General features: G+C 51.5%; 1 protein-coding gene across 6 annotated transcripts in view; it reads right to left on the bottom strand.

Annotated features, from left to right (window-relative positions):
* XPNPEP1 (X-prolyl aminopeptidase 1) overlaps window positions 1-23962 on the bottom strand; it is a 49948-nt gene that overhangs the window by 1921 nt on the left and 24065 nt on the right. For all 6 annotated transcript variants that reach the window (XM_066355056.1, XM_066355057.1, XM_066355053.1 and 3 more), the window contains 15 exons: window positions 21760-21852; window positions 21295-21438; window positions 19544-19639; window positions 17335-17416; window positions 15679-15889; window positions 14030-14119; window positions 12625-12675; window positions 11405-11463; window positions 11196-11273; window positions 9446-9517; window positions 8167-8227; window positions 6396-6465; window positions 5011-5184; window positions 3556-3632; window positions 2296-2394 (listed from right to left, as the gene is read on the bottom strand). In XM_066355056.1, the coding sequence (XP_066211153.1) occupies window positions 2296-2394; window positions 3556-3632; window positions 5011-5184; window positions 6396-6465; window positions 8167-8227; window positions 9446-9517; window positions 11196-11273; window positions 11405-11463; window positions 12625-12675; window positions 14030-14119; window positions 15679-15889; window positions 17335-17416; window positions 19544-19639; window positions 21295-21438; window positions 21760-21852 (1457 nt within the window). The remainder of the gene's footprint in view (window positions 1-2295; window positions 2395-3555; window positions 3633-5010; window positions 5185-6395; window positions 6466-8166; window positions 8228-9445; window positions 9518-11195; window positions 11274-11404; window positions 11464-12624; window positions 12676-14029; window positions 14120-15678; window positions 15890-17334; window positions 17417-19543; window positions 19640-21294; window positions 21439-21759; window positions 21853-23962) is intronic.

Raw genomic sequence — 23962 nt, 5'->3', positions numbered from 1 at the left:
TCAAGGGCAACACACGTATTTTGATAACCCAATGAACAGAAACTTGTTGTGGGATATTACTGTGCCTTCAAATGAAAGAAGCCCAGATTTATTGAGTACTATATGGGAAAGGGACCCTTTTGCTAAAAGACAGTCTGCTTGATATGATAAATACTGTTGTCTGGTTATTTGTAGGAAATGCTAATGGCCCCAGGGTAAGATATCTGTCCTATAAAAACTAATTGGACAGAAGAATAGCTCAGTGATCTGGGTGTTCAAGGTACAGTAATGAGCACTGGATGAGAGAGCTATCTGGTTGGTCTAAGTCCAATGTCATGGTGCAGACTGAGTGGGCTAACAAAACTCTCCCACAAGGAAAAATGGCCTCACTTAACCTTCCTCATGCACTATTTCCCTGGAAGTAGAATGTCATATGGAAGTCCTCCTGGTTAGTACACTCTGTGTGGACAGCAAGAACTGCATGACCTAGAATTACTTGGTAGGAAGCCATAATCTTGGGCTTCCGACAGAACACATGGACTTGTTTCTGGAGAGTCCCTAACTAAGACCCTGCCCGCTGCACCCAAGGGCATTACAAGAGAACCGGTTCCTAGGGAAGAAGCCTCTCCACAGGGTGGCCCCTGTACCCACTACATGTTTTTGTCCCCTTTCCCCTAAATCGTCCCCTGTGGGGCTAGAGAAGAGCCCCTGGACCGCTGCGGGGACTCTCCCAGCTGACGACACACAGCTGACCCTGTGCTGCTGACAGGTGGAATGTTGTCCTGTTCCGCGTCGTCTACAAGCTGAATAAACCAGCACAGCAGGGCCCCGTTGGGTCCTGTGGGTGCGAATGCTTGGCTGACCCAAGGACACTGGTCACGCAGAGGTGCCAAGCACAGAGGAAAGCTAAGCAGAAACTGGGTGCCCCTCTGTCACCCCTAGGTGAGCAGACAAGGCAGAAAAGGCTTCTAGCTAGGAGGGCCCATGCTGCAGTCCTAGAAGAGGAGACTGCTCGGGCTTCAGAGGAACGTGCTGTAGTGCCAAGCCAGGCCCAGGCAGGCCCCACTGAGGACACGTTCCTGCCCTAGAGGCACTCGAAGGCCCTGGGATAAGGACAGTGGTAACAACCACCTTTTGTGTGTGTGTGTGTATTTTTCCAAAGGAGGCAGTCAGACAGACTCCTGCCTGTGCGTGACCGGGATCCACCCAGTGTGCCCACCAGGGGGCGATGCTCTGCCCACCTGGGGCGTCACTCTGTTGCGGCCAGAGCCATTCTAGCACCTGAGGCGGAGACCATGGAGCCATCCTCAGTGCCCGGGCCAACTTTGCTCCCATGGAGCCTTGGCTGTGGGAGGGGAAGAGAGAAACAGAGAGTAAGGAGAGGGGGAGGGGTGGAGAAGCAGATGGGTGCTTCTCCTGTGTGCCCTGACCAAGAATTGAAGCCGGGACTTCCACACACCGGGCTGACCACTAAGTGAACCAGCCAGGGCCACAACAACCTTTTATTTGCCAAGTAACCACCACGCTTGTCCTGCCTTTGGCTCCTGCCAGTCACTTACTTTTTGACGGCACCCTGACCACCTGCTTTGCCCTGGAATTCGTGTCCTGGTTTCTGTCTCCCTGGCTTGGGAACTATTTTGTCTGTCCAGTGCTGACTGCTCCTGCCCCACTTCTGACCCTTGTCTCTGCTCTGGCCTTGATCACTTGCCTGGACCCTAAAGCCTTACTCCAGGGTACAGGGCCTGCCACCTCCCTGGCCTCAGGAGCCTGGAAAGCCACCCCAGGATTTGAGGGGGTTTCAAGACCTGAAACCTCCGAGCTTGATAGGTGAGCACCGTCGTGCTCCTGCTCTGTGAAGGCTGTCACAGCCCACAGTGACCAGGACAGTAGGTCTCCTCTCTCCATGGGCTCTCCCCGTGCAATAACCAGGCATATATACGATATAATGGATCCGCTTCTCACTTCCTCAGTGATTCACACAACACATGAAAACAATCTGCTCTGTGCAACAGCCAACAGGCCCCCCACACAGCCGTCTGGCTTTTGTAAGGAAGACACATGGCGTGGCCCACGTTTGCCAAACACACCTCATGGCAGCTGGGAAACGATGGCACCGCCTCCACCCATGAACCCACAGCCCCGCAGCGCCCCGCAGCGCTGGGAAGGCCCCAGCGAATCCAGGAAGCTACCTGCAGAGCTCAGCAGACCTGATCACCTGACTCGGCTGGCCAAGACCTTGGATTTGAAAAACGAGGGAACACAGGGTAGCTCCCCACCCCACGGCCACTCTGCCCTACCCCAAGACTCCCCCATTACCTCTTTGTCTGTAAGAGAGTCCACATCTATCATTTTGGTCTGGATCGGAACCAGAGTTAGAGGTTCAAAAGTCAGGCTTCCCCGGTTACTGAAGTTATACTGGGGAGGAAGGAAGAAAACAGAAATTTTGACTCCTCTTTATGACAATGAGCCACCCTGAGGTCAGTCCCCCCGGACAAGGCCAGCCCTCACAGCCAGGGGTCCCTGACAATCAAGTCTGATTCGCTGGTCAACATTTCTGAGAGGCACAGGAGGCACAATGAACTCAGCGGAGGCCGCTCTCCAGGAGCTGCTCTGAGGCGCAGACAGAGCCTGTGCCCTCAGGACAAGCCACACAAAGGTGCTGACGGGCTCCGGGCAGCAGGGCCACGACACTGCTGCCCACTGTGATGGCGAGGAAGTAGGCAGGGTGTGTGGGTGTCTGGGCGCAGGGGCTTCCCAGGTTTGGGTTCTCAAGACTCTGCTGGGATATCATCCCCCAAATCCTTTTTTACACAGTCAAATATGAGGCCAGCCTTGACCCAGCCAGGCCCACTAGGGGGGAGGTAACAATTGTGTCCACCGTGACACGGAACAGCCAGGGCACACACAGCACGCTGGGTCTCTGTCCTGGCAGGGATTTGGGGGGTGAGAGGCCACTTTCACGAACAGTGACTTCAATGTGGAAGCAGAGAGCAGGCCCTGGGGTCCACCTCGTTGGAAGCACAGGAAGCCACTTCCCTTGATCTGCTCAGTTTCCAGTCATCAGGGGAGGAGGAGACCAGGGTGTTTCAGTATAGCATAGCACCTCAGGCCCTGTGACCTCTCGGTAATACTGATGGGGGAGAGCAGGACACATCTGTCTTCCAGACAACACACCTGAGCTACTGCCAGCCCCAGGCCCCTGACCCATGGCTTCCTCAGCTTTACCTGAGAAAAAGCACCTGGGGCATTAGTCCCAGGCCTGGACACTGAGTCAGGGTCTGGGAGAAGCCTGTGAACAAGCACCCCACACAGGAGGCACTTCGGGACAAGACGCTGCCTCTAGTCAAGCCAGGGCCTGCCTGACTCCGTGTATTCCCCTTCCAGGTCCCCGGTCATTAAGGGTTTTCTTTCTGGCTCTGCAGGGGACAGCCCGTTCCAGGAAAGTCCCTGATGTCAGGGAAAGAAGGCACAGACTTGCGCCCAAAACAGCACAGTCTTGGCTCCAAACATGTAAGTCTTCATCTTCTCCCATTAAGGAATAAGGAAATTTTAAAAATGAATATATCGATTACTCACCTTGGTCTTCACAGGAACCACCAAAACAACATTCTCGATGCGAATTCCAAAAGCCCCGTCCTCATAGTAGCCTGGCTCTGGGAACAAAGCAAACCCGCCGTGAGCAGCGGCCCACGATGGAGACATGCACACAGAGCTCTCCCTCCATGGGGACAGCCCCGAGAGGGGGCAGGAACAGGAAGGGCCGCTCAGTCTGGATGCAAGAGCCCCGAGAGGGGGCAGGAACGGCGAAGGGCCGCTCAGTCTGGATGCAAGAGCCCCGAGAGGGGGCAGGAACGGCGAAGGGCCGCTCAGTCTGGATGCAAGAGCCCAGAGAGGGGGCAGGAACAGGAAGGGCCGCTCAGTCTGGATGCAAGAGCCCAGAGAGGGGGCAGGAACGGCGAAGGGCCCGCTCAGTCTGGATGCAAGAGCCCAGAGAGGGGGCAGGAACGGCGAAGGGCCCGCTCAGTCTGGATGCAAGAGCCCAGAGAGGGGGCAGGAACGGCGAAGGGCCCGCTCAGTCTGGATGCAAGAGCCCAGAGAGGGGGCAGGAACGGCGAAGGGGCCGCTCAGTCTGGATGCAAGAGCCCCGAGAGGGGGCAGGAATGGCGAAGGGCCCGCTCAGTCTGGATGCAAGAGCCCCGAGAGGGGGCAGGAACGGCGAAGGGCCAGCTCAGTCTGGATGCAAGAGCCCCGAGAGGGGGCAGGAACGGCGAAGGGCCCGCTCAGTCTGGATGCAAGAGCCCCGAGAGGGGGCAGGAACGGCGAAGGGCCCGCTCAGTCTGGATGCAAGAGCCCCGAGAGGGGGCAGGAACAGGAAGGGCCGCTCAGTCTGGATGCAAGAGCCCCGAGAGGGGGCAGGAACAGGAAGGGCCGCTCAGTCTGGATGCAAGAGCCCAGAGAGGGGGCAGGAACGGCGAAGGGCCCGCTCAGTCTGGATGCAAGAGCCCAGAGAGGCCCCCTTCTCCCCTGGGGCCTCTTCTAATAAGCACTTGGGGTACCGGAAGAAAGGTTTTGAGGTTCCTGACAACTGACTGCAGGGTGGGGAGGACAGTAGCAGAGGACACAAGTAAATCACGGTGCACATCCGACAGGCACTGAAATACATGCACAAGAACTTGGCGGTTAGATGGGAAAAAGCAATAAAAATTAAGAAAGTAGAATACAGACAATACGTCCAGTACAATCTCGCTTAAAAAAAGACCAAAGGCTAACATATCAAAATATTAAGTCATGTTTCCCTTGGGTAAAGATTAGGTTACAAATTATTTTTTTCTTCATACTGTTCCAATGTCTCACTTTTCCTATAATGAACATGTATCACTTTTATAATCATAAAAGGTCGTTTAATTCAAGGTGACAACAAGGGAAAATTACTTCCAATTCACCTTGGGATAATTAAAATATAAGAAACAACAAAGAGCTTTCCAAGAGGCCGGAGGATCCGTGCACACATGCTCTGTGAGGGCCACCTACCGTCAGTGACAATCATGCCTGCCTCCAGGGGCTCATCGGAGAACGTTTTATAACTGATGCCACAAGGCCCCTCGTGAACGTTCAGGAAAGACCCGACGCCGTGGCCCGTGCCGTGCAGGTAGTCCAAGCCAGAGCCCCACAGCGCCGAGCGGGCGAAGGAGTCCAGAAGGTGGCCTGGGGACACAGAGAAGCACGTGATAGCTGGGCAGTGCTTTTCAAGTCGCAAAGCACTCCAGAAATGAGACTCCGTTTGGCTCTAGAAGGTGAAACGAAAACCAGAGGTACAAGTTACTAGAGGGCTCCGATTTCCGCTCAGACAAGGAAGAACTTTCTAACAATCCGAGCGCCTGAGGAGGGCAGCTCAGTGTGCAGCGGGGCGGCCACCTGCCCAGGATGCTGGTGAGGGGACGGTCGCCCACAGCGGGTAAGGCCTGCGTTAGATGACACAGACGTCCCCTCCCAGCTCTGAGGTTTCAGAACTACAAAGACGAGAGTCTAACCCAGGGGTCCCCAAACTTTTTACACAGGGGGCCAGTTCACTGTCCCTCAGACCGTTGGAGGGCCGGACTATAAAAAAAACTATGAACAAATCCCTATGCACACTGCACATATCTTATTTTAAAGTAAAAAAAAGGGGGGGGACAAATACAATATTTAAAATAAAGAACAAGTAAATTTAAATCAACAAACTGACCAGTATTTCAAGGGGAACTATGCTCCTCTCACTGACCACCAATGAAAGAGGTGCCCCTTCCAGAAGTGCGGTGGGGGCCGGATAAATGGCCTCAGGGGGCCGCATGCGGCCCGCGGGCCGAGTTTGGGACCCTGGACTAACCATACGGCAAGCAGGCAGGCACAACAGATGAGGAAACCCCCACCCAGGAGACAAGTGCAGGCCCAACCTAAGCAGATTCAAGGCCCAGGTCCTGCAGGCGCCCCACTCGATGCCCCACCCACCAGTCCTTAAGCAAGGAGGTACGGATTGACAGTCAGGTGCCCAATAAAATAAATCCTAGCCAGGGTCCTGAAAGAAGGCACTGGCCCAGGACTGAAGGACAGACTGGAGGCTACACCAACTTCCACGGGGGCCCTGAAGCCCGCGGGTCCTGCTGCCCTCTGCTGGGAGCCACCAGCCTGTGTCATCCAACACCATCAGTGGTCAGGAGTTTGGCACACGGCTGACACCAGGCCAAATGCTACACCTCTGAGCTCATCAGGGGGTCCAGGAACCTCCCTCCGCACAGCACCCCACCGCTGGCCCTGGCTGGGCCTGAAGCGGGCTGTACCCCACACAGGGATGGAGGATATGTTTTTCCACTCAAACTCAGACACGTGTGATGTGTGAACAAGAAAAGGCCTGCCACATGACAGAAGGAGCCACCTACCTTTGGTTCCGGCTGGGAAAATGGCTGCACTCACAGCTATGTGGCCCTTGAGGACATATGTGAAGCATTCCTGCCAAAGAAAACCAGAGGGCATGTTGCAGAACAGCTGGGCACTTTGATCCTGCTGTTTCCGGTAGTTTAGAAAGCCTTGCCACTAAAGATTTTAACAATACCACACAGAAAATCAAAGTAAAAATTTTTTAATCTGGTGGGAAAAAGTTTGGCCTTGGAACCAGTTTTCCAGAAAATCTTGATACTAAATTGAGTAAAAGAGAACTGTCAAGAGAGATGACCCACACATCTTTCCCTTACAATGAGCATCCTGACACCCTCTCTGTCACCGAAGCCTCAGACTAGGAAAAGGAAAAGTCACAATCAGTCCTGATGACACCAGCTAACAGTACTGAGCTAGTCTCTGTGCCAGGCACAACACTAGGCAGTGTATGCTTCAGCCCACACGTCATGACTAGGCCCTGCTGCCATCCACACTTGACAGAGACAAGGCAGCATGCCAGCCAGGTCACGCATCTGGCAGCATCTGGCCTCAGAGCCAGGCTGCCCAGAGTCAACACCCGTGCTCCTTACCACCACGCTGCACCCAGGGGTTAGCCCTGCTGCCCAGACGAGAAGAGTGCCACTTGGAAAGTCAGAGGCGGAGCCAGGACGAACCCCAACTCCTCAATCTGGCCTGGGGCTCCTCTACAGCACAAGAATCACACCAGAGGTATCTGGACCCAAGCTTAAACACTTATAAGGTGCTGATGGGCCCTGGCCAGTTGGCACCGGGAAGGACGTGTAGACAGAGCATCAGTCCAGTGTATGGATGTCCCAGGTTTGATACCCAGTCAGAGCACACAAGAGAAGTGACCATTTGCTTCTCTTCCCTTCCTGCAGCCTGTGGCTTAATTGGTTCGAACGTTGGCCCCAGGCACTGAGGATAGCTCGGTTGATTCAAGCATCAGCCCCAGACAGGGTTGTCAGGTGGATCCTGGTTGGGGAGCATGTGGGAGTCACTATCTCCCCTCCTCTCACTTTAAAAAAAAAAATAGGTGCTGGTGCCTATGATGAGACAAGGCAAGCAACCAAAACTATAATATCTGTCTCACTGCATCCCATAAACCCTCCTTCCCTACATAAACTTCCTGAAGGAGCTCTGAGATTCACTCAGACACTCAACCAACATTTGCTGGGCAGTAAGTCTGACCCAGGAACTTGCTCAGTTTGTGGAACCTTCACAGCCAGCCTAGGAGGCGGATACTTTTATCCCCATTTATATGGATGGTCTAAGTGCTTCATTCAGGGTCATAGAGCCAACAGACAGGAGAGGGGCCACAGAAGCCTTGTCTCCAGAGTGCTGGCATACCTCTCCCCACCCCACTGCTGTTTCCTCCTTTCCTTGCCAGACAGACCTAAACTGAGCAGAGTATGTGATTGCAAAGGGTTCCTAGAGAGGTAAGCCCATAAATTGAACACTAAACTTAAAAAAAATCTAGATACTGTTTAGAAAAAGCCTGTATTTCACTACCCTACTCAAGAGAAGGCCACAGCTGTTTAATTTTTAATCTGAGCTGGTGTGACCTTAGCAGACAGAATGCTTTTAAAATTCTCCAATAATTAATTAAATGGATGTCACAAAGCAGATAAGCCTAACTCCACAGTAATGGACTAGTTTACTATCCCACACATCATTTTATTTATTTATACAATCCCTTTTCATAAAAACACAGTCCTTCTTAAGAAAGGGTCTCTCCAGTTTTCTGTTCCACCTTACCTTCTCATAGGCCGTAGGGCTCCCAAAATGCATAGTCCGGGTCACATCTGTGGTTCCATCCCTTTCCAAAAGAAAAGGACAAGTTTACTGACCCTAAAAATGCCCAAGCACGTCTCTTTGTGACATAGAAGAGATAACTTCCTGAATCCTGCTAAAATTTAGAAGTGAACCACAGTTTATACCATTGCCCGAGCAATCCCAGCACTCTAAGCTCCTGGCTGCTGTTGCTGACACCCAAGGCTGGGCGTGGTCTCCATGTACCTGGCCGAGCTCATTTAAATACTAGGTTCTGCACCAGCCACGGTCCCCGTGGCAGTGGGGAGCAGACCACTGCCAGGCCTTGCTTATGCCCTCTCCCTGCAGATAGCACCTACTCCAGCTCTCTCATGGGTCCCACATCAAAACCCAACCAAACCGTGGGTTCTCCTCTGAGAATTATTGGGAATGACTATGAAAGCAGCAAAATATGAAGAAGGAAATTCAGAAATTCAGGGGCAACTTTTGTTTCACATTCATTCATTCAAAATTACTCCCTCAGCCCTGGCTGGTTGGCTCAGCTGAGAGCGTCAGTCCAGCATGTGGAAGACCCACGTTCAATTCTTGGTCGGGGCACACAGGAGAAGCACCCATCTGCTTCTCCACCCTTCTCCCTCATACTTCTCTCTCTCTCTGGCTCTTCCCTTCCTGCAGCCATAGCTCAAATGGTTCAAGCAAGCTGGCCCCGGGCACTGAGGATGGCTCCATGGCCTCGCCTCAGGTGCTTGGTTGCCAAGCAACAGAGCAGCAGCCCCAGATGGAGAGAGCACTGCCAGTAGGGGACTTGCTGGGTGGATCCCAGTCAGGCGCATGAGGAGTCTATCTCTCTGCCTTGCTGCCTCTCACTTCACTAAAATTAAAGAAAAATTTTTTTAAATGAAATGAATTACTCCCTCACTTCCCAAGGCCCTGGGCCACAGCAAGTCCAGGGAGATAGCAAGAGGTTTATGGGTTGGGGCAGGAGAATTTGCAGTGGTTCTGCAAGCTTGCTTTAGGTTATTTATTTAGTATTTAACAACTTCCGGCCACAGACTTCATGTTTCTATCAGTCTTTCATAGGAAGCAAGTCACACTGGGCTATTTCAACCAGGGTGAAACAAAGGAAGAGACCCGGGGACCATCTCGCTAGTGGCTGGTGCAGAATGAGATTGCCAGCTGAGCACTCTCGGCTGGAGCCTGGCTTATCCCCCGCCCACTGCCCCGTCTCAACAGAGTGCAGCTCACGCCACCCCTGCTCACTTACTTGTACTGAGCACCCGAGTCAATGAGGTACACCTCATCTAGCGACAAGGTCCTGTTCGTCTCAGGGACTGGCCTGCGAGAGTTAATGAAAAATGCATTCTTCCACACATGTAAGCACTTGCGAAATCGGGAGGAGGGCACACTTAATACTGTTCTTACAACTTATGTAAGTCTCAAACCCAATCATTTAGTTTTCTAACTAATATTAAACTTCCACTACTCAAAAACCCAGTTGACCTATCTCCCCCAACAAGAAAGAGCTAAGAAAAGGAAGAATAGCGTACTTCTTTGTACTATCTCCATTTGTGTCTGGAACAAAATACGTAGGTATTCATGAGATCATGGTAAAACTACAAAAATAATAATCAATAGACAGGACAGAACCAAGCCAGAGTCCTGAAAACTAGGACTAGAGCAGCCTGGAGTCACTGTCTCTGGGTGTGGGAATCCCAGGCCCTCCCTCAATCTGACCCCAGCAGGAGCCTTCATGCTTGCTTCTCAGACCACCAGGCAGGCAGGGGAATGTCTCCATTTGGGAGAAAAATGACACAGGACTTTCTCTGGGAAAAGGAGTGGGTCGTGATGCTTGTCTGCCGGAGCACTGTTTTCAAGTGAACACGAGGTATTTTTACAGTGACCTCATTTCCCTGAGCCTTCTCCACACAGCACTACACTGGGAAGTGCTGAGAGGGACGCGGGCCTCCAGCCTGCAGCTGGGAGAGGTGCCCGGCTCCTTCAGCCTACGGGCGTCAGCGCCCCTCCAACCAGACCCGGGACCAGCTCCCCTCCCAACAGGCCTCCCACAGCCTGTTTAATGTGTTAATTATCTGGACATTCTAGGATAGTGCCGGGCCAGGAAATTCATCACCTAACTGCAACATAAGACAAAGATGTCGCCCTTCTGACAGTTCACTGTTGGGACAGAACCATTCCTGCAGGAGAACTATGTGGTCACAGATGTGACTCCCTCCCACACACACCTTCAAAATGTGCCCCAAGACAAAAACTCCAACAGCAGTTGTCAAAAGGGGGAGGTGGAGGGGGGACGCCCGTGCCCACGCACAGCACAGTGAGACAGGCCACGCGCCCTCTCACAGACTGTGCGCACCACAGATGAGGAGCAGAGAACTCGAAATGTCCAACTCAAAGCAAAACCATCTGACTGGGCAAACAGGCTGGGGCCCAGCGGCCACACCGGTTCCAGTGCCCACCATCTCCAGGGCAGAGCCGTCAGTCCTCAACTGGGGAGGGAGCAGCCCCTCCTGTCTGTCTCCTGGTGCAGGGATGCTCAGCTCCGTGGGTCCGAGGGCGCTCGCGGGTCATCTGTAGAAATGCCCGTGGGCTGTGCTGCCAGGCTTCAAGCCCACGAGGAGGGAAGGGCAGGTCCTGATGAACTCCCTACCCGTCACAGGGCATTCCACCACAGTGGAATTTTTTAGGACTAGTGCATCAAAAAAGCTGCAGTTATCAGGAAAAAAGGCACACTAAAAATTCGAATCATCAAGATTCAAAGGCTATGAGGACAGCTTCTGAAACCTCAGAAAGGGGCAAGGAACAACCGTCTGACTGTCACGGAGAAGGTCAATGCCATACATCTGAGCCTCGGGGGAGCCTACAGGTCTCAGTCCCTATGGAACAGTGTCCGTGGACACACGAGCTGGGCCCTGGGGCCTCTGGGAAATGCCTCCCCCCTGCTCAGGCTCCTGGGCAGAAGCAGCCATGAGGCCAGCACGCCCCTCTGCAGGCCTTACGCGTAGTGAATGATGGCGCCATTGGGTCCCGTACTGGAGATCGTTGGGAAGCTCAGGTCCACAAAGTCAGCCTGTTGCCTGGAACAGAAAGACACACAGAGCAGAGTGACTTCCAAGTTTACTATTGTGCTGAGAATCAGGACCTCCCAGCCTCACTGAACGCCAAGGAAGTGAGCCAAGGTTCACGGGAACCCCAGACGGACCCTTACCTGCGAAACTCCTCAGCTTTGTCCGCAGCTGAGATCTCTGTCACGCCACCTTTGGGCACCTGACAAGGAAGTTGCTTATAAATCATCTGGTGTGGTAACCCACGTGTCTCCTACATATTCAAGAGGGTACTTTGAAAGCTTACTTCTTCCTCAGTTCCCATGTCCCAGCTGTCCACAATGTACAGGACACAGCTATGTCTCATCTTGAACGAGCAGGGAATTCCCAAAGGCTCTCACCAACACTATCTAAAGTGAAGAGTTTCTATCTAATTTTCCCACTCAACTACTTTATACCACAGTAATGCATCCTGAAACCTCCCAAAACTTAATACATCAAAGTTTAAAATTTTAGAAGCATCTCTTCCTAAGAAAGTCATCCTAAATAAATAATCAAGATAAATGCAATGATATCAGCCAAAAGTTCAAAACAGTCTAAACATCAAAAAAGAAAAGAGGAATAGGGACATAAATCAGTCTAGCCACTAAACACAGTCTCCATTTGGATCATGTCTTAAAAGCCTCACAGCACAGGCGAAACATTTATACTATGATACCAAGTAAGTAAAATGTACAAAACAAAATCAGATTTGTACAATGAAAAATGTATAAAAATGATTTACACAGATAAACAACAACCAGAGGGGAAAAAATAATTACACTGGTGGCAGTAAGGGTGATATTTTCTTTTTCTTATTTAAGCTACTTTTAAAGAGTTGTTGATTTCATACTTCAAGGGAATGAGATATTATGTAATAATAACATAAAGAAATCACCGTCCTGTCAACCACAGGGAGGGAAAGGGCAGGAAACTAATGGTCAAGAGTCAGTTTAATACAAAAAGTTTAATGACTTAAATTGATATTCATAATGTACACAAAAATAGATTTCCTTTAATACAATCAGTTTCCTTACAATAGTATCATGAGAGTCATTTTTCCTTATAATGAAATTCTACTTAGTTACAAGACAATTCCTTGACCCAGAAAGGAACTCCATTAAGAAATTCCTTCCTTCGTCCTTGTGGCTATTTCTACAATTACAGAATGTTTAAATATACACACAACAAATTTCCAGACAAAAAAACTATTAAAAGAGAGCACTAAAATCAGATCATAAGACACCATGGTCACCAGAGCATGGGAGGGGACTCGGTTAGACATACACACATTGATTTCTGGACAATCTATAGCCACACAGTAAACAAAGACTAGAGAACCAACCTCCTTCTCCAGCCAGTTAAAGAGTTCACAGAGGGCAACGGCATCTTTAATCTGTGCAAACAATGAAGACATTTTTAAGTTATTACTGGAAACCAGATGAGCAGACTCAGAGCCCAGCCCTAACGTGATTCTGAGAGGGCTGCATCTATAGGGCACAAAGCATCAGCAGTTGGGGACCGACACGCACTTGCTGTGACAAGTCTGCAGTAAGCCCCCATCCGGGACAGGGCTCGGCTGCTGTGCGGTTCAGTCCCAGTGCGCAAGGGGCCGGCCTCAGAGCACATGCAGCTCCCTCACAAGGCTCGCTGCAATGCTACGGGGCCAGGAGACAGGCTGTTGTCAAAAGTCCGCTCTGGGCCCCAATTCTTTCTAGACCCTCTGCTGGCTCTGTGATACAATCCAGACTTTTAAGAGGCTTCACTTTCCTCATTTTCATCTTCGCCATCTTCACCATCATCTACATCAAGGGTAGTCAACCTTTTTATACCTACTGTCCACTTTTGTATCTCTGTTAGTAGTAACATTTTCTAACCGCCCACCGGTTCCACAATAATGGTGATTTATAAAGTAGGGAAGTAACTTTACTTTATAAAATTTATAAAGCTGAGTTACAGCAAATTAAAGCATATAATAATTACTTACCAAGTACTTTATGTCATATTTTCACTAAGTTTGGCAGAATAAATCTTTATGAAACAATTTACTGGCCCTGGCCGGTTGGCTCAGTGGTAGAGCATCAGCCTGGCGTGCAGGAGTCCCGGGTTCGATTCCCGGCCAGTGCACACAGGAGAAGCGCCCATCTGTTTCTCCACCCCTCCCCCTCTCCTTCCTCTCTCTCTCTTCCCCTCCCGCAGCCAAGGCTCCATTGGAGCAAAGTTGGCCCGGGCGCTGAGGATGGCTCTATGGCCTCTGCCTCAGGAGCTAGAATGGCTCTGGTTGCAACAGAGCAACGCCCCAGATGGGCAGAGCATCGCCCCCTGGTGGGCATGCCAGGTGGATCCTGGTCAGGCGCATGCAGGAGTCTGTCTGACTGCCTCCCCATTTCCAACTTCAGAAAAATAAAAAATAAATTAAAAAAAGAAACAATTTACTATAGTTAAATCTATCTTTTTATTTACACTTTGGTTGCTCCGCTACCGCCCACCATGAAAGATGGAACGCCCACTAGTGGGCGCTAGGGACCAGGTTGACTACCACTGATCTACACACTCTTCAATTCTCTTTGTGTTGTATGTTATAGTTTGTCAAGATCCAGCCCATCAGTTATTTTATTTCATCTCTCATTAACTCTAGATGGCTCAGAGAGGGTCTCAACTCATGCCAAACTCAAGGCCACAGAGCAGGTCAGGAGCTGGGCCTTCTGACCACCACACGTCCCCTCTTCTGCACAAACTACTTTACTCACATGAGCTCGTCTCATGCCCTCTGACTCAGCAGAATTCTTCACAGCTTTGGCAATGCAGATGGGGGTATAAGGCATACAGCAGCGATGATCCTGGAGGCAAAGGGCGGCAGACAGGAAATCGAGGCTGGCTCCCCTCAACCAGGCCCTCACCTCTTCACCCAGCACGCCACACCAAAGACAAACCATTCCAAGAGCTCCCACTCAAGACCCACCCAAGCTGGCCGAACCATGGGGCCTGAAGATCTGCTTCTTCTGGTTAATGATTCTCAGAGCATAACGAAGGGGCTTGAGCTCATCAAAAAAGATAAAGTACGTCCACCAAGGTATTTCTTTTCTACCCACTACCCCTTAGCTCTTTGAGACTGCTGGCTGCCAGCCCTCAGCCAGATACTGCTTTTCAAGCCTCCATAGTTGTGGGCAGAGTTCACTAAGGGATCAAGGCTTGACTAAAATACCCTGTTATCGCTGTACAAAGGAGGCTTTTTCCCAATGTCTGGGGACGCACATGACTAATGAGGGAGGGCTCCTGCTCCTTCCCCCTTCTCATTCGGGATCACACGTCAGCCACTATTCATGGTCTCGTCTTAAAGGGCTGGGAAAACCCTCCCCAATTAGAGAACAAGTTAGACGCCAGCCTGCTTTAGGGAGATGGGATGTACGCTACCCTGCACTTGCACAGAACTGGTCAGATGGCCTTCGCTCCCTCCGCTCTTGTTTCTCTCTCGTCCACCCCCTCATGAAACAGAGAAGGCAGGTGTGATTCCCACTGAAGTCAAGGAAGAAAAGCTCTGAGTAACTGAGTGTCTCTGTGTGACAGGGACAGGGGTGCAATGACAAGCCAGGTCTAGAGGGCCAGGCCCGGACTGTCCCCAGATGGCCCACAGCTTGATGGAGACGAGGGACATCACTGGGCTTGTCAATGGCCACCTGGCAGCCAGAGGCCCAGGTCAAAATGGTGACATCTAAGGTAGCTTGGATTCCAGTCCTGTCCCGGGCCCTAATTTAAATGAAGGGTCAGGCATCGCCCAGCAGAAGCTCGGCCAAGGGCAGACTATCACTATTATTTGACCTTGGACAAATGCCCAACTCCCAGCGCTGCTCTGGGTCTCAGGGCCCCTTCTCGATCAGATGTCGGGGGTTGCCGAGGAAGTCATGTTCCCCACGCTCCAAGCACTCCCACACCCAGCATAGCTCTTGCCCGGGCTGCCTACCCCTGGACTCTTATTTACTTAATGCTTTTCTCTAAACTATCTTTAAATCAATTTAGCTTATTAAACTCAACTTTGTCTTAAATAATTTTTTATATCATGGTCTCATATGCTGATTATATTGTTTTCTAGTATACACTAAAACACTTTTAAAACAGGTACATTTAAATAAACTGAAGTGTTAATGCGTGCCACCTAAAACCATCTCTCACGTGCACCCTGGGAAACAAGGACTCGATGAGTTCCAAGGCCCCTCCGGCTCCCGCTATGGCTCGAGGCTGAAGGGCCCGTCCAGGCAGATGACACCTGACCCGAGAGCCAGCCCTGAGATCCGCCTGACTGCCCTCCGCTTTACAGACAAAGCCGCGTGACGGCAGGCTGGGACGGGGGATGGCACACAGAGTGTGGCAGGGTTTGGACGGGCTTGGCGGGGCCACCAACCTTGGGGATAGTCTCGCTCACAGCATAGCTGGCCTTGTCGCTGACCCACACCTTCTCCTTCGGGGAGAGGCTGGTGCACAGGACCTTGAGCTCGCTCAAGAGGGACTTGTACGGAAGCACCTGGATTCTGTATTCGGCTTCCAGGCTCGAGTCCAGAAGCAGGTGCTCCTTCACACTGGGGGCGTCTATGCGGTCGCCATCAATGAAGAGCCTGCAGAGGGGCCACAGGTGAGGGGACAGGAAGCAAGGGCTCGTGGTACGAGCACAGACCCACACAGACAACCGGCTCTAGCCTCTGGAGGTCAGAATCAGGCACTTCTCCCCCCACACACTCCTCTGCCAACTCCTGCCCTGCAGACTGTGCCCTGTCCCAGTGCCTGCTGCCACCAGCCAGCCAGCTCCCCAGGTCAGGACTAGCCCGTCCTCCCTGACGCCCTCCTTCCCTCCTGAACTGATAGCCCCCCACGTCTATCAAACCTGGCCAGCTTTAACTCCAGCCTGGCCCAGTCACTGCCCTCATTCGGGCCACTGCCATCTCTCAGCCGGATTAGTGCCACAGCCTCCGACCTGGTGCCCCTGCCTCCAGCCTTCCCGATCCATCCTGTCTTTCATAGCCACAATATTCTTTCCAAGGCTGGTCACGTGGTTCTCTGTACACAGCTCACTCAGGATAGGAGCCAATGCCCCTGAACGTGGCCACAGTGAGGGCTTCCCTTTATGAGGCTCTTGCTCACTTTCTGGCCTCACACTCTTGTGCTCCGGCCACACTGGCCCACTCCAGGTCCTCCACACGTACTGTGCTCTCTCCTACTGTTCCCGATACTTTGATCACCATTCCTTTTGCCACCTCCCACTCCCCTAGCCAGCTCCTATGTATCCTTAATCTCTGCTTTAGTCCTGCTTCCCCCGAGAGTCTCTGCGAATCCCAAGTCTAGCCCAGGCCCCTCCTGTAACGCCTGTACCCGTCCCATTCACCAGCTGGTGGGTGCCCACTTATGTGCCTGAATCCCCCAGGAGACACTTATGTCCCCAACTCTAACCTGGGACGCTGTCTCTCTCATTCACCCCGACACCCGATAGAGACCCTAGCATATAACAGGCACTCAATAAAGATGTTGTTGGAACACAAAAGGCCATCCAGATAGAAAAGCAATGGCAGGAAGGTCACAGGCAACACCTCAGAAGATAAACTACGATCTGACAGGGTGTGACTCAGGGGTCTTCCTGGGTCACTCTGCCCTTCCCAATGGCTGGTTTGTCTGCACTGTGAACCCAGGACTGTGTCCCTGAGCAGCTACACCCCTTTGCATAGGCTGCTGGAAAACATAAATCTAATGTGTGGCTTGAACGAGACTCTATGGTGGGAATTTTGTGAACTAACCTTGGTTTTGTTCTAACGTCGTCACCTACTTATTCTCGTATCTCCTAGTGCTACGGGGACTTTCAGAGTTCAAACCATCTGGGGTAGAGGTGGGATATGAATAAATACCTGCTGTTAACAAAGACGGAAGGGAAAGGAAACGGGAGGCAGGAAGGGGAGACAGGAGAAGCAGCGCATCGGCAGAGCATGAGGCAGTGATCGGGAGCCCGGCCCGAAAGGGGCCCGGGGCTCTGAGCTGCTGTGCGGAAGGGCGTCGGGGTGCGGGGCACACTCACATGATCGTCTCGAGTCCTATGACTGCATAGGAGAAGAACACCGGATTGTGCTCCACATCGGATCCCCGGAGATTGAACAGCCCTAAAAAACACCAGAGTCCCTGTCACTGCCTGACCTGAGAAACTCAAGGGGGAGAGCCTCATGCTGCAGGAGGCGGTGCATCATCCCTCAGAAGCGAGGGCCCCTCTTCTCTGGTCCCGCCTGAGCTGCAGTTGCTCGTGTCCGCCAAGTGATGGCACCAGAACTGTTTCTTATGCCGCCACCTCACTGTCCCAAGCAGGGAACTGAGGAGTTACTCCTCAAAAAACACAAGAAATGCCCTCCAGACAAAGAGTTGGAATGGTCCGCCGGTGGTGACCTGCCAGGGCCGCCGCAGAAAGCCTCCGGCACTCCCAAACGAAGGGGAAGGAGCCAAGCGCTGTCTCCCTCCTGAGGCAAACAACCAAAGGCAGGACTGAGACCCACCCAGGACAGAGGCCAGGGAGGCCCCCTCTGCAAGGGTCACCCAGCCGGTGGAGGCGGGGCTTCCCGGCAGAGGAACAAAAGCAGTGAGTCAGAGGGGCCCACGGATGAAACCGGAGCCGACAGCCCACCCGTGGGTTAGCTGTGCTGCCCTGGCTGGGTAGAGGACCAGTCAGCCAGCATCGGGAGGGTCTGGTGAGGTCACTGCCTGCCTGAGAAACTAGAGGGACCAGAAGGGAGTATAGCTCTGGGCCCTGGGCCCCAGGCTTCCAGTTGCCTAATGCTTTCTTTCCTGAAGATCAGAGTGCTATGAAGTGTTGTGGCTATTTTAAAATAATGGCTTCTCAAAGTAAGACAATGAGGCAACATTGTTTTGCCTATCAGATTGAACTGGCACTTAAAAAGAAAGACAGTTCCTGGGGCTGGCAAGGCTGTGGCACGAAGGGCCTATTCATACACCCCTGCACAGCTTTTCAGGCAGGTAAATGGCAAGACAGGTCAAACAGAGCCCAGCCACACACACGTTCTCTACCCATCATTCCACCGCTAACAGCCACCCCGAACCAGGACGAAAATCACCAGGAAACTAAGACACAAGTTTTGGTGCACCAAGATTTTGATGGTGGCATCATAATAAAATTATGGAAATACTGGAAATAATAAAAAGGTCATCCTTAGGGATATGGATAAGTAAATTATGGTAGAGCCATATGACAGAATAGCAGATAATCCCTTAAAAGCATGTGCATACATGCTTAGAGCATACTGAAAAGCATCAGGCTACCACATTACACATGCACAGAATGCTAGAAGCGATCTTCTCTGGGTAACAGGATTGTCGGTGGTTTTTTAAATTTCCTTCCTTCTACTTACTATACTTCCTCTGCATTTTCCAAGTTTGCCACAATGGGAATGTAGTTTTTTAGTAATCAAGGGGAGAAATTAGCTTTATGTTATTTTCTCGGATGTTGAGGTTATTAAGTTAATTAGGGCTATAAACCAGATACGCCTGACTAAGTTTGAGGGCTGAGGGCTGGAAGACAGGACACTACAGGGTCTCCTTCACTCGTGAGAAAACCGGAAGTTAAGGCAGCGCCTCTTCTCAGTTACGCTGGGTCAAATCTAGTCAGAAAACAGCGGCCAGAGCCTGGACAGAACAGGAAGGCTCGACCAGACTCCTTCAGGCTCCAGAAGATAACAGAAGGTACCGAATAAGGACATGAGGCCAGTTTAAGGCTTAAAATTTGAGAAACTGCTATTGCATCAAAAGGCTTCACAAAGAACTTTCAGTTCCTAGGTTTTCTGAGGTAAATATTTCTAGAACATTCTCACTGTAGAGAACTTAGGGAACCACAGGAAAAGTGTGTGTGTGTGTGTGTGTGTGTATCTCCTATGACCCCACTTGTACACCTACAGAGAGACATGAATGCTGACAGGCACAAAATGTTTGGAGAGAATGTCTATCCTCAGGTATCACAGTCCTGAAGAGATTGGCCAGAGGTGGACATCACCACTAATGTGACAGCAGCCCGGCTGAAACACTCCTCAGGGGCAGGCTAAACCCCCTCCCCCACTCCCCATAGTTCTTTTCCCATCCTATTTGGCATACGTATACCCATTTGGTGACACGGTCTCTTCAGTATTCGCCGGCCGCTCAGAAAGCTGAGTGACATGAGAACACAGATTCCCAAAGAACCAAAGGAGAGATTAGGTGACACGCCCCAACAGTGCAACCTGAGCACTCACATGCAATCTCGTCCAGGGCGGTGACCACAAACCACACCACGTTCCTCTCAGCCATTTTCAAGCGAAGATCTGCAACTTTCTCCTTCCAGGAGATGCCTGCAAAAAATATATTTTAAAAAGGCTTGCAACCCCACCCCTAATCCCAGAAACCTGCATCCCAAACACTCTCAACCAGCGCCACACCCTAGGGAACGTGCTGTCTGAGCAGACAGGAAGCCTGGAATCAAGCGCTACACAACAGGTGTGACTCTGTCCACACCAGTTGACAGTCAACAGCCCTGATTACCTCACCAGCAAAATCAATTCATTTGTTTATCCAAAAATGTCTATGAAGCGTCAAGACTTCCCAGGCCTAGACATCTGCCAGGCACTGTGCTGGGCACTGCTGTGACAGCTCTGACCTATACCCAGTCCCTGCTCTCAGGAGGCCTACAAATCTAGAAGGGAAGACAGGCAATTAAACCAGCAATTAGTTACACTGTCGGGTAACAATTAATGCAACAAGGACACACAGGCAACTCTGAAAACACACTACCCTGCGGAGAGAAGCGATAGGGGAGTGTCACCCTCCAATCCACATTCCTGAGGCAGCAAGACCTGCCTTTCAGTGCTCAGACCGGAGGATTTCCCAGCGGTCTGACTCACCGTGACCATCACTTCCACATCACACTTGCCCTGTCAAACAAAGCCAGGGCCTCCCTGCCACCCCCGGGGTGAATCATGGCCTTGAGGAGCTCACTCCCCCACCGCCATCAAGTAGCACTGTAACTCGGGTTACAGCCACCCATGACCAGGGTGGGCGTCTGCTCCTTCACCCAGCCTCTCTGTGGCCTGCACTCAAGTGTTTGCTGAACAGAACTCTCACCGGCAACATCTGCTCTCCCTTCTCCTACAAGCAGTAGGTCAGCCTCGACTTCAGTTTCTTTAAAAATTTAAAACGCGCTGATGGAAGTGTTTAGCTGACCTGGGCCACTCACTGGGCCACCCCCCCACACTGTCTGCAGTAACCTCGGTGAGGGTGTCACAGGAAAGTGAGCTGGGGCTGCCCCATAACTAAAGCTCCTTTGAAGCCCAGCACAGGAATGCCATTTAAAACTTGGCTGCGAGTCCGGGCTGCAATGCTTTCTTCCCAGGACCCCTCTGGGCAACGTGCCTGCATTCCAGACCTCCCCGTCCACCTCTCCTCCCGTCCCCACAGCAAGCCTCCCGCCGGCAGCCCTGCCTCCCTCCCCGGCCTTTCCCCCCCAGCCCTCGCTGCCCCCGCACGCTCAGCCCCCACAGCTGTGCACGGAACCTGCTCCCCACCCACTGCTAGCACACTGGCCAAAGAAGCCCACCCGCCTCCCCAAAGCTCTAGAGCAGGAGGTACAGAGGGCGGGGGCCCGGGGAGAAACCCACGGAGACCAGCAGGAGAGAGGGAAGCGGCACGGGCCATCCTCCAGGCTCTGTGTCCAGTACCAGACACGCCAAGGGGCAGTCAGCAGCTGAGTGGCACGGAGGACATCCTAGCAGCACCTGAGTCTGCCCAGAAGAACTTTGCAGGAATAAACTCTGCCAAAGTCAGTGGCAGTAGGTGGCAACAGTGGGAATAAAGAAAGGTCCTGCTGTCATCAAATGCCCACTGCACCAAGGTGGGCCAGACCTCCCATCAGCCCAAGCTTGACTTTGACTCAAGGACTGGGATGCAGCCAGTAGTGACGGTAAAGGGGACGATGGCTGGAGGCCTTGCTGGGCACAGCCGCGGTTCTGACCAGTGTAATGCAGGCCCAGGGTAAGAAGGGGCTTGCACGGGCGCTCGGGACGGTCTGTCCAAATCTTGTCCACCAGGTTCTCCTTGACAGGAACGAGATGGTGGCCGGCACTTCTCAGAACCTTGGCCATCTTCTTCCAGTAATCTGAGGAGAAACACGTATAACCCGCCGTAAACCGAATGCCTGTAGCCAGCAACAGGACTTGAGGAGCCTGGCACCTTCTGAAAGGCGACCCTCCCGGGGCCCTGCACTGGGTGTGCCGCATGAGAAGCTGTAAAAGGACATCTCCACCACCAACAGCCGTCCCGCCTCTATGCCAGAATCCACCTCCTCCCTTTGACCTTCACGGAGACAGCAAGTCATGCTGAGCCCACAGATGCAGCACAGCCCACAGCAAACCGGGAGGCTGGAGAGGCACTCAGAAGCCGCTTCCTCAGCCTGCTGGAAGGGCCCAAGCCCACTCACCTGAAGGGATGATCAGCGGGTCCACACCAACCCTGGATCCTTCCGGAAGTACGCTCACCAGCCAGTCTTCCTGAGTGGGTGTGTCCTTCAGACCTACGCGGGGAAGAACTGATCAGAAACAATTCCCAGGGGGCCCAAGCTCACTGTCCTACCCAGAAGGATGCAATTCACCAACAGTATGAGAGCAGGGTCGCTATTAAGCACCTTCTTAAGGCGGGTTGCAGGATTTAGAAAATCTGACCCTCCCTTCCCTCTGGAAGGCTGCAAGAAGTTAAGATGGTATATAAGGAAAGCATGGATCAGGGTGAGCGAGAAGAGAAAGAAAAGCAGGAATTTCATTAGACCCCAGGTAAAAACAGCATCCTGGGAATCACTGCATCATAGGTACACTGTGTCACCACGAAGATGATCTCAACAGCCTTCGGTCACCTACCACTCCTGGTCCCTTGGTGAGAACTTGGGTGCTGAAACAGTGAAGGCTGGGAGCTTCCCTTATATCCCACCCAGGTAAGGCAAACAAATGCCACAGTGCCCTCCCATCATCTGGAGGGCAACACCCAAGAGAGAAGACCTTGCCCCACAACCAGGCCTGACAGAGGGCTGCGCGCAAGTCTCAGCAGCAAAAAAATCTTTCTAATGGTGGCGCAGTGGATAAAGCATCGAGCTGGAATGCTGAGGTCACCAGTTCGAAACCCCAGACGTGTCTCTGGGTCAAGGCACATACAAAAGCAACTGCTACAAGTTGATGCTTACCACTCCTCTCCCCACCCTCATTTCTCTCTCTCCTCTCTCACTAAAATCAGTAAAATAAAATATTTTTTTTTATCTTTCAAGAGACACAAAAGAACCACCATCACCATCTTTAACATGACTCCCTGGGCCTCCCGACGCCCAAGAGAAAACAGCCCTTTCTGTTTCTAAGTCATAGGACACCAAATAAGCTTCAAGAAGGGAACTGAAGCTATTTCTGATATTGCAGTTTTTCTTTAACCCAAGCCATCTACCTTTGGGATGTACACTTTTTTAATCAGATTTTTGCCAAACAAGGAATATCTTGGTAAAATATATGCCTATTTAGAGTGAAAGTTCACATGCTCTAAAACAGTACGTATCTTTACTATTCTGAGTACTGATAACCTCATAACCACAGAAGGAAGTTCAAGGGTTTAAGAGGAAATGAGCTCACGAATCTGAGTTCTACAATGCTGCCCAATAGCTGGCACTGGGTTGTTATTTTGCTATTTGATTCTTACCTATTTTTTCAAACTACTAAACAAGCCACTTATTAATGAAGTTTCTTTAATATCCCTAATACAACTTTCACAGGACAAAGAGAGGTCATTTCCTAGCAGACAAATATTTGGCAAAGCCCCAGGGGTGAATCACTCACCAACCAGACCACCAGAATCTCCTGACACAGGAGAGATGCCTGAGGAAGAAAGGGGACTTAGGGAAGAGACGTCTATGAGAAGAAACCAAAGAGGGGCTTGGAAGAAACGGGACTTGTCCCTCAGGGCCGCCACACACCCACATTAAGGAGCAGACAGACAGACACTATCACTTCTCTATCACTCTGACCCCAAAGTGTTAACAGACCTAACAGCTGGAGGTCTGGGCCCCAAAGAGAGACACCCACATCTCAGGGGACACGAGGTCATCAACTGGGGTGCAAGCAGGAAAGATCACAATTTCCATTTGTAGTTATTTTTTTAAAAATAATTACTCTTTGGACAGATGGACAGACACTAGCATATATACATATGAACAAACATATATATATGTGTGTGTGTGTATGTTAAGGGTGCATGAGCCAAAGACAGAGGCATGCATTTAAAAGTTGATAGGCATTGGGTCTGTCCATTTATAACATCCCACAGCCCAAAATGCCTGTATGTGTGTGCATGTATGTGTATGAGATAGAAAAGGAAAGAAAAGAACTTCAGAAATAAATTCCACTGCCTGGACAAAAATGTTCCTAAGGACACTCTAAGATCATCAAAACATACCTGTGTATATGGAGAGTGTGGGCCCCAGTGCGTGCATGCGTGTGTGCGTGCGTGTGCGTGCGTGTGTGCATGCGCATACCACCTCAGTAGTAGTACTAGCTGCTTGGATCTTGGTGCCAACGCAACTCAGTGTCAACAACCTCTGTTCCCTGAACTGTGAGTCTGGTGACAACCTCTTTCCTCTTTGCTTCCTACAT

The sequence above is a fragment of the Saccopteryx leptura genome, chromosome 13 (assembly GCF_036850995.1).
Source record: "Saccopteryx leptura isolate mSacLep1 chromosome 13, mSacLep1_pri_phased_curated, whole genome shotgun sequence".
Lineage (NCBI taxonomy): Eukaryota > Metazoa > Chordata > Mammalia > Chiroptera > Emballonuridae > Saccopteryx > Saccopteryx leptura.
The sequence above is the reverse complement of the archived record's forward strand: the minus strand, read 5'-3'. Positions and strand labels throughout refer to the sequence as shown.